The sequence below is a fragment of the Babylonia areolata genome, chromosome 10, assembly GCF_041734735.1.
Source record: "Babylonia areolata isolate BAREFJ2019XMU chromosome 10, ASM4173473v1, whole genome shotgun sequence".
NCBI lineage: Eukaryota > Metazoa > Mollusca > Gastropoda > Neogastropoda > Buccinidae > Babylonia > Babylonia areolata.
In genome coordinates, this window is record NC_134885.1 from 11,138,484 (window position 1) to 11,149,680 (window position 11,197).

General features: G+C 40.9%; 1 protein-coding gene across 2 annotated transcripts in view; it reads left to right on the forward strand.

The window, feature by feature from the left end:
• Positions 1-647: 647 nt before the first annotated feature.
• The window catches only part of LOC143286446 (sorting nexin lst-4-like), a 41,354-nt gene continuing 30,804 nt past the window's right edge, over positions 648-11,197 (forward strand). The window contains exon 1 of one of the 2 annotated variants that reach the window (XM_076594016.1): positions 648-681. In XM_076594016.1, the coding sequence (XP_076450131.1) occupies positions 664-681 (18 nt within the window). In that variant the 5' untranslated portion in view covers positions 648-663. Of the gene's footprint in view, positions 682-8,843; positions 8,973-11,197 lie in introns of those variants that run through there. The other variant, XM_076594015.1, reaches the window with a different exon arrangement.

Sequence of the window (11,197 nt, forward strand, 5' to 3'; positions counted from 1 at the left end):
AAGTCGATTTTACCTGACCAGTGTGCATAATATTGATAGTTCAGTTTATCATTGATATAATTGCCTAATTTGTTTACCAGATAATGTTTTATTTGTCTGAACTGAGGACGTTCATGTGTGAGATTGTGAGAGAACGAGAGAGAGAGAGAGAGAGAGAGAGAGAGAGAGAGTTTGTGCATCATGTGTGTGTAAGCTTTTGCGTCTCGAAAACATGGCAATGAGAGCAGGTTAAAGTGTGTGCTGGTGATAAACAGCAGTTGCCTTCAATTCAATATATATCAATTTGGAAATCTCTCTCTCTCTCTCTCTCTCTCTCTCTCTGTGTGTGAGTGTGTGATCATAACTTTTCTACTTAAGCCATTATTGTGCTAAAATGTTTGACATTATTTGCCAACCAAGGAACAATGAAATATGCCTTCTATTTGTCGTTTCGTTTTGAATAAATTTCAAATCGAATTTCGTTTCCTTTTTTTAGTTCATTTTTATCATAATCAAATGTTATTTATCTATTCATTTATCTATTACTTATCATTCATTTATCTGTTGAAAGACAGAATGAGTCACCGTACGAATTTCGAAAGTTGGAAGTGAAACACTCCGCAATTTGCATTATCTCCCTTCGATATAACAGATGGCTCTTTCAATAATCGTCCGAAACGCAAAATGGAAGACATGATAAAGGTAAGTGGCGTTTGTAAACAATTCATAGTCTCGATGCATCTCTCATACACAAAATATTGTGTGCACAAGTTTTGTCAGACTATCTAATTAAGCAGCATTGTTTTTGAAAGTTACATTCTTGCTTGGACTGTCACGATTGTCGGTGTTCAGATAGGCCTACCGCGCTCGGAAAAAAAAACGCCCACCCACCCAAACAGAAACTCCAACAGAATACCATGCATTACCAGAAGTTGAGTGTTGTTTTCATGCCGACATCAGCCAACTGCATGAGTCATGGCCACGTTCCCGCTTTGAGACATAATGATTTTGTGTAGTGTTGGTTCATAAGAATGAATCATGTTCAAATTATAATCCAGTGCGAACAAAAATACAAAGATTGGAGATATAAATACCAGCACTTTATTACAAGGATAAAGTGATATAATCCCGACTGATTCAGCCAAATTGTTTTTGTTGTCAAGGCATAACTGTCGACCGACAGCGTATCCATTTGGTTCGCACAGTCAACAACTTTTGAAAGACTGCGAATGTGATTGAATACAACGCCTGTCGGTTACTGTGTGCTATTATTAGTTCTGCAGAAGCCGTTGAAAACCCGACCATGTTGATCTAATGCAGACCAGAGTTCTGCATATGTAGATCTGGATCTGGATATGTATATTGCTGTAGCCGAAACTGACAATAATTACGATGTGAAGGGGGTGGGTGGGGGTTCATCACAGGAGTGGGACAGAGTATGTCATCATCAGGCAGGCTGTTCCATTCCACTGTTGTAAATTATGTGTGTGTGTGTGTATGTGTGTGTGTGTAATATAGAATCGAGATAGGGATTCTCAACAGAGAGAGAGAGAGAGAGAGACAGACAGACAGACAGACAGACACACAGACTGACTGGCTGACACAGATCACATTATTATTACTTTATATATATATATATTTTTTTTAAATACTAGAACTGTTTGTGTGTGTACATGTGTGTGTTGACAGGGATCACATTATTTTAGCAGTACTGTTTTGGGAGGTGGAGATACTGAGAGAAGGAAACGTCAAGTGTCCACTTGAACCATATAGAGACATACACACTTATACAATTAACCCTTTGAACAATATGTTTTGTTGTGTGTGTCTGAGTGCTGGCTCATACATGTTTAGTGTTACAGTTATTGTGAATTTGTTCATCACATCAGTTCATGTGAAAAAATCAGTACTTAATATTACATTGATTCAGAATTTTTTCACCACTTAAGTTCATGTGAAAAGATCAGTATTTAATGTTGCACTGATTGTGAATTTGTTCATCACATTAGTTCCTGTGAAAAGATCAGGTGAATTTGTTCACCAGTGACCACTTAAGTTCCTGTGAAAAGATAAGTATTTAATGTTACAGTGATTGTGAATTTGTTCATCACTTTAGTTTCTGTGAAAAGATCAAGTGAATTTGTTCATCACTTTAGTTCCTGTGAAAAGATCAGTACTGGTACCAGAGAGTATTTAATTTTCATCATTCACTGGGAGTGAGTGCAATAAATAATTCAGATGATGATTTTTATTATGAAGTCTTTTGTACTAGGTTTACAGGTGTAAAGTGGGATCTTTCAAGTAATTAAGGTTCAGTGGAGGTGGTTATGTCAGTTGCAACATGCATGAATTTTGTATAAAATCATCTGAAAATTAAATCATCTGAAAATTAGAGTAAAATTTAAGCGTATTTAACATACGTAGACACACATATGTATGTTTGTGTTCTTGCACATGCACATTCACAGACATGCAAGCACACTCATACACAACATGCATTTTTAGATCATATAAACTTGGAAAAACAAAAAAACAAACTGGGCCTGTAATACACACACACACACACACACACACACACACACACACACACACACACACTTATATCTAATATCACTCAAAGTTGAAAGAATTGAAATTAAAAAAAGAACATACACACACACACACACACGCACACGACATGTACACACACACACACACACACACACACACACTCTCTCTCTCTCTCTCTCTCTGTCTGACACACACACACATACACACAACCACACACACACTCTCTCTCTCTCTCTCTCTCTGTCTCACACACACACACATACACAACCACACACACACACACACACACACACACTTGTTTCTAAACTCTTGTTTGCCCTTGCCTCCAACTCCCCACTGCCCTCCATGCCCCACATTTTCACTGTTTTTATTTATCTCTTAATAATTTTATATTGCTTAAGGTGGAAAGATGGTAAATTGAAGGCCAGTACCACTGTCAGTGCTACACACACATGTATACACAGCACACTCACATAGACCAGTCTACACATGTTCCCACAGACACCATTGCTAGCAGTGAGACTCACACTGGGGAGTCTCCTGTTCTCTCTTGACCACTTGGCCAGGCAGTCAAGTGGCAGCAGCGTTCTGTATGTGTCAGATCGACAGAAAAGGGACACAGCTCACTGGTTGGGCTTCCAGCTTTTTAGGTTGTTGAGGGGGAAGACCATGGCAGCAGGGAGTAGTGTCACCAATTCTAACTGTGATTTTTGCGGAGCAGTATCAGAAATTACCCATCAGTTATCTCTCACTCTGCCATTCTTTGGGGGGAAAGAGGTTTTGATGGGGAGAAGTTGTCATGCATGTGTGTGTGTGTGTGTGTGTGTGTGTGTGTGTGTGTGTGTGTGTGTGTGTGTGTCTGTGTGTTCAACAACTAAACAAATATTAAATGCCAGATATGTTTTATGCAGCTTAGAGGAATAGATGTAGGATATGAAAATCAAAGACTATAGAGAAATGCTGAGCCTGTTTCAGGGCTGAGATAGCGCAGAATTTAAGTTGTACAAACACACTCTCTCTCTCTCATACACATACACATAAATCACGCACACACACACACACGCACGCACGCACGCACGCACGCACTTTCATGGATGTATGTGCACAACACTTCAATGATGATGATGATGTTTGTCCTCTGGGTTGGAAGATGACAATTTCAGTTGATGAATGTTGTCAGGCAAACCATGGTACATGCATGCATTACATATGCCACAGTACAGTATTGCGCTCATACACTTAAACACCGCCACCACCACAAAAAAAAAAAAGAAAAAAAGAAGAAAAAAAAAGTGTGTGTGTGTGTGCGTGCGCATTTTTTAATGCGCATTCACAGCCACGTTAGTTTTGTTATCGTATCTTGACTTCCAGGAAATTAACTAACATCATGCATGATGAAGAATTGATTTTCAAAAGCCTAATAATATAAAAGACTAGTTATGATTCCTATGATTCATGACAAAAATAAAAACAAAAAAACAAAACAAAACAAAAAAGGCAAAAATATCCCCCTCCCCCCTCCCCCTGCCCCCCAGAAAACAGACTGATCCGCTTTCATATATTCAGTGAAGGCAACACCCTTCTTCCACCCCCTGAGGCACAAGGCTGGTCTGTGAGATTGCATTCATCGTTCTCCACACAGTAAAACAGTAAAATTGATGATGTTCCTTCAGATTGCTGCGCATACCTTTCCTCTGAGTAATTAATTAAGGTCCGTGATATATGATCCACGGTACTTACTATGCCTGCAATCTGTTGATCTGTCCTGTGTTACTCTGTCCTCCACTCCCAGAGAGAGAGAGAGTGTGTGTGTGTGTGTGTGCATGCGTGTGTGTGTGTGTGTGTGTGTGTGTGTGTGTGTGTTGTATAGTAGGGGATGTCTTGTTGTACATGTATCGTGTGTTTGTGTGTGTGTGTGTGTGTGTGTGTGGTGTTAGTTGTCTTCTGTTATACAGTTTTCCTCTCTAAGTGATATTATTAGTATTTTACACAAGAAAAAAGTAGAGGGGGGAGGGAGAGGGAAGCACTAAGGAGAAAGGGAGGGGGGAGGTGTGACCATGTGTGTGTGTGTGCATGCGTGTGTGCATGTGTGTGTGTGTGTGTGTGTGTGTGTGTGTGTTGTAGGGGATGTCTTGTTGTACATGTATTGTATTGTGTGTGTGTGTGTGTGTGTGCATGTGCGTGTGTGGTGTTAGTACTTAGTTGTCTTCTATTATACAGTTTTCCTCTCTAAGTGATATTATTAGTATTTTACACAAGAAAAAAGTGGAGGGGCGAGGGAGAGGGAAGCACTAAGGAGAAAGTGAGGGGGGAGGTGTGACCATGTGTGTGTGTGTGCGTGCGTGTGTGCATGTGTGTGTGTGTGTGAGTCTGTGTGTGTGTGTGTGTGTGTGTGTGTCTGTGTGTGTGTGTGTGTGTGTGTGTGTGTGTGTGTGTGTGTGTGTTGTAGGGGATGTCTTGTTGTACATGTATTGTATCGTGTGTGTGTGTGTGTGTGTGTGTGTGCATGTGCGTGTGTGGTGTTAGTACTTAGTTGTCTTCTATTATACAGTTTTCCTCTCTAAGTGATATTATTAGTATTTTACACAAGAAAAAAGTAGAGGGGGGAGGGAGAGGGAAGCACTAAGGAGAAAGTGAGGGGGGAGGTGTGACCATGTGTGTGTGTGTGCGTGCGTGTGTGCATGTGTGTGTGTGTGTGTCTGTCTGTGTGTGTGTGTGTGTGTGTGTGTGTGTGTCTGTGTGTGTGTGTGTGTCTGTGTGTGTGTGATATAGTAGGGGATGTCTTGTTGTACATGTATCATGTGTGTGTGTGTGTGTGTGTGTGTTTGTGAGTGTGTGGTGTTAGTACTTAGTTGTCTTCTATTATACAGTTTTCCTCTCTAAGTGATATTATTAGTATTTTACACAAGAAAAAAAGTAGAGGGGTGAGGGAGAGGGAAGCACTAAGGAGAAAGTGAGGGGGGAGGTGTGACCATGTGCGTGCATGCGTGCGTGCGTGTGTGTGTGCGTGCGTGTGTGTGTGTGTGTTTAGGACTGTGTGTTTGTGTGTGTGTGTGTGTGTGTGTGCGCGCGCGCGCGCGCGTGTGTGTGTGTGTGTTGTAGTAGTAGTGTGTGTGTTTGTGTGTTGTAGTTGTAGTAATAGTAGTAATAGAAGTCTTCAGTTTGCATCTTTCGACTTTTAAGTGATGTGATTAGACAGGTAGAAAAAGTGGAGGGGGGTAGGAGAAGAAAAGGAGGGTGGCAGGTGTGACTCTGTGTGTGTGTGTGTGTGTGTGTGTGTGTGTGTGTGCTCATGCAAATGTGTGTGGGTGTGCATACTTGTGTGGGTGTGGCTGTGTGTGGCTGCAAGTGCACTTCCTGAATTTGTGTGAAACGCCTCATTGATAGTGTCTGCACATTTCTCTCCTTTGTTTTGCTTTCAGAGCTGATTTCAGGTTTTTGGATGATAAAAATAGTTCTGTTTTTTTTTCACAGAAAGCCCTGTGAACTGTTGAATGGCCTGCTGTTGTGAATTTAGAAAGGGCAAGTGTGTTGAAGGGGTGATGGTGGTGGTGTGAGTGATTAGAAGAAAAAAAAGTGTGTTGCGGCAAGGAGGGGGCGCGCTGGAGGGAGGGGAGGCTTGGGGTAGAGATGGAAAAGCATCAGTTGTGTATGACCACAATGGACCTTTATTTGGGGATCTGGCTCAGCTCCACTAGGGTGTGATGCACATCAAGGTTAACCCCTAGACTGCTGCTGACCTGTGAGCTGGTCAATGATGGGATGACATCTCACTGCTCTAAGACTGAGCTTACAGGTCAGGATGATGATGATGATGATGATATGGATACTTTTAAAGCGCTTTTCCTTGGTTGAAGACCAAGCTCTAAGCACTATACAAATACAGAGTCATTTGTACAGCAGCCTGCCTACCTGGGTAGAGCCGACTGACAGCTGCCATTGGGCGCTCATCATTTGTTTCCTGTGTCATTCAATCAGGTTTCAGCCACACACACATATACTCATACAGACATGTAAAATTTTACGTTATGACAATTTTGTTTATTTAGCCACCATGTTGGCAGTCATACTCCGTTTTCCAGGGTATGCATGCTTGGAATGTTGTTGTTTCCATCACCCACCAAATGCTGACATGGATTACAGGATCTTTCTTATGCGTATCTGATCTTCTGTGTGTATATACACATGAAGGGGGTTTTCAGGCACTAGCAGGTCTGCATGTATGTTGACCTGGGAGATCAGAAAAATCTCCACCCTTTACCCACCAGGCACCAGTACCGAGATTGGAACGCAGGACCCTCAGATTGAAAGTCCAACGCTTTAACCACTCAGCTATTGTGTCAGTCAACGTTCTTTATATTTGGACATATTGGGATTGCTCTGCTTTTGTTGAGAAAAATCAATAACATGACAACATCAGGAAGTGCACAAAAAGTAGTAACTGCGCTTCAAACAAATGCCACACTGACCTCATTTCGCTGAGGTTCAGCAGTCGAGGGGTTAACCGTCAGTGTCAGTGCTGGGAGAACTGTTCTCTTTTTTTCTTTGTTCCCCTCCCCCCTGCTCCCTCTCCTCCCTGCATTTCCTACAGTGGAGTAGATATAATGGTGAAGACCCCATTGTTTCTTGCATCAAGCAGAGATGATGGGGAATAGGTGTGCTGCGCGTTTTGTGTTCAGCTGTGCTCAGCAATGATATAATGAGGTTTCTTTATCTTCCTTTTTCTTCTTCTTCTGCTTCTTCTCTGTTTGTGGGCTGTAACTTCTGAATGAGCTGGTATGCACAAGTGGGCTTTTGTGTGTGACTATTTTTATCCCCTGCCATTTAGATAGGCAAACTCTTATTTTCAGGGGTGTGCATGCTTGGTGTACATGTTCATGTTTTTTCCATAACCCACTGAACGCTAACAACACTGTTCTAATCATTTGTTTGTTGTTGCACCAGTCATAGGGCGGTTTGGGAGTACCAATCATCAAACAAACTGAAAGCTCTATTTTTGACAGACAGTTTAACAGACTGTATAAATTTAGGAATAAGCTGGCGTGTGTGAAAGTGAAAGACCTTTGTGAAATTTTGACAGCTGAAGACAGAGTGGCTGTCCCATGTGCTAATAAGGAAACAAAAGAGTTGCCACCTATTGTCACAATCGATTTCTCATTTCTCAGCCGTTTTCTCTCAGCCAGACTGAATTTACAATAACTTGCGATGGCCCTCTTTTGCAGTGTGCAGGATTTGGTGTCCCTGTATGTGTGTGTGTGTGTATGTATGTGAGGGGTGTGTAGATGTGGATAATGTGTGTGTTAGTGTGTGTGGATTGTGTGTGTGTGGATGTGTGTGTGTGTGTGTGTGTGTGTGTGTGTGTGGATGTGTGTGTGTGTGTGTGTGTGTGGATGTGTGTGTGTGGATGTGTGTGTGTGTGTGTGTGTGTGTGTGTGTGTGTGTGTGTGTGTGTGTGTGTGTGTGTGTGTGTGTGTGTGTGTGTGTGTTGCAGTAGTAGTGGCAGGCTTCAGTCTTTCCATTCTTTGAGATATTACATGAAAAGAATTGTTATCCCCCCCACCCACACCCCCCAACCCCCCCCCCAAAACCAAAAAAAACACACCCAAAAAACCAAGGTTTAGGGGAAGCGGGAAGAATGAGAGATGGGAGTGTGAAAGTATGACTGTGTGTGTGTGTGTGTGTGTGTGTGTGTGTGTGTGTGTGTGTGTGTGTGTGTGAGAGCATGAAAACATCTATCTATCAATATATCTTTAAAGAACTAATGTGTACTTGTCTGGTTATTGAGTCTGTTTTCCATTGTATTATGTTTGAAAACTGTGATGTGAAAGTAAGTAAAATGAAGAAATAAACCGAAAACATGAAGAATGCAGAGATGAAGGAGATGTGGGAAGGCATCAGAGCGAACCAGCTGGTGAAGACATACACTTACATCACAGCCATATACACACCATCATTCATCAAAGGTCGCAGTTCAATCATGAATATACATTATACATCAAAGCTTAGAGAGGACATCCTCACACACACTGCCTGTTTTGTTATAGTTTATCATGGGTTGAGAGCGATGGTGGTCAGAAGAAGCTGACTCACCAACGATGAACCAACTCCACTGACTGTTAGCCCACTTTTGGTTGATTGGGGAGAACTTAGTATCGCAACAGAGGTTTGCTCTCTTGCTCATGGTATACTCCTGTGGAATGCTCTGCTGCTGCCTTGACGGAGTGGCCTTGATAGATATTTAGAACTTCCCTCTCTGAGTAGGTGTCGCAAAGACAGTGGCTGGGTTGTGTGGTGGGTCCCAGTCGGCAGTGTGTGTCTGGCCTGTGTTTAGTGCTGGTGTCATCTGACAGTGTCATTACTGTTCTTAGTCACTGTGGGTGTGTGTGTGTGTGTGTGTTGGTGAAGTGAAGAGATTTGTGATGGCCGAGCTTTGTCCTGAGAAGGTAATTTTTTTAATTATATTTTATTGTCTTTGTTGCACAGTCGCTGGTGATTCAGTGTGCTGGATAGTTTGTTGTGTACCATAAGGTACACAGCAGAGGCTATTTTTATTGGTCTGTTGTTGCTCACTCTCTGGTGATTCAGATTGTTGGATAATTTGTTATTTTATACAAGGTGCATAACAGATGTTTTTTTTTTTATCTTCTGTTGTTGCACAGTGTCTAATGATTTAGGTTGTTGGATAATTTGTTATTTAATATAAGGTATACATCAGAGGTTTATCTTTATCTTCTGTTGTTGCACAATCTGCAATGATTCAGTTGTTGGATAATTTGTTATTCAGTATAAGGTACACAACAGAGTTGTTTTTTTTGTTGTTTTTTAATCTTCTGTTATTGCACAGTCTCTGGTGATTCATGATGTGGGAGAATTTGTCATTTGATACAAGGTAGACAGCAGAAGTTTGTTTTTATCTTCTCTTGTTGCACAGTCTTCCGTGATTCAGGTTGTTGGATAATTTGTTATTTCATATAAGGTTCACAGCAAAGGTTATTTTTTATCATTTTTATCTTGTGTTGTTTGCACAGTCTCTGGTGATTCAGGTTGTTGGATAATTTGTTATTTAATGTAAGGCGTACATCAGAGGTTTTATCTTTATCTTCGGTTGTTGCACAGTCTTCCGTGATTCAGGTTGTTGGATAATTTGTTTTTTCATATAAGGTTCACAGCAGGGGTTTATTTCTATCTTCTGTTGTTGCACAGTCTCTGGTGATTCAGGTTGTTGGATGATTTGTTATTTGATCTAAGGTAAACAGCAGAGGTTTTTTAGTTTTTTTTAATTAATTTTTATTTTTAATCTTTTGTTGTTGCACAGTCTTCGGTGATTCAGGATTTTGGATAATTTGTTATGTATCATCAGCAGAGGTTTTTTTTTTTTTTTTTTATCTTCTGTTGCCTCACAGGTTGTTGGATATTTTGTTATTTAATGTAAGGTACACAGCACAGGTTTATTTTTATCTTCTGTTGTTGCACAATCTGTGGTGATTCAGGGTGTTGGATAATAAAATTTAATTTATATACAAGGTACACAGCAGAGGGTAAAAAACTAAAATGAAAATGTGTTGAGTATGCATACAAATATACACAGACAGACAGACAGACAGACAGACACAGACAGACACAGACACAGACACACACACACACAAAAACACACACACACACAAATACATTCAGTAATTTAATCAGATTAAGGCAAATTCAGGCATTATCAAACAGGATAAAGCTGAACGCTTTTATAACAAAGTTCAGCAGAGATGTTAAATGCATATGTGGAGAATCTATTTCTAGCAAACACATACTCTTTGAATGTCAGAGTCTGAAATCGTTTTTACCAGACTTCTCGGAAAATTCTTTTGAATGTATTTTTGACAATTTCAAGATGTTATCTGCTATTGCAGAAGGTTTGCTGCATAGTCCAAGTGGACATTTGTTATAGTTGTTACAGTTGTTTGATGTTAGCGGTTCCTTCTATATTGTGCCTATGTCTCCCCTTTTAATGATTTATTTTTTTCCAATGCTCTGTATCTTTCCCCACCACACAAACTGACACACATGCGCACACACACGCACACACACATACACACACACCATTCTTCACCCTCTGCCCAATACTGTTCCCACCACCACGCCCCACCCTCCACCCCCCACCCCAGCTCTCCCTTTTTTTTTCTTCTTTTTCCCCCGTCTAATATCACTTAAAGTGGAAGACGTTAAACTGAAGACTACACACACACACACACACACACACACACACAAGCACGCACATGCCATTATACAAGAACTTTTACCCTCCAGACAAAAGCTGTCCCCGTGTTTTCAAAACAAGAAAGTTAAAAACGTTCCCCAGTTGCTGATAACAAAGAAACCATCCCAGAGATGAGTAGCACATACATGTTCCAGTTTCAGTGTTTGAAAGCTCACCAAACATTTATTTTGTGATTTTGCTTTTGCATGATTGATGAAGTCACCAAATATAAACGACTTTCAGAGTGAAGCATGATTATTTATGCCCAGGAAAATGATAAGGTCAGCTTCCACTTCAAACGAGGAATGGTGAATTGGTTCGTGGACATTGAACTCTTCCCCTGTTGTTTTTGGCTCACATGTGTGTTGACAGTTTTACACACAACACGAATCTGTGTAATATACAGGACAGTGTTTTTGTTGG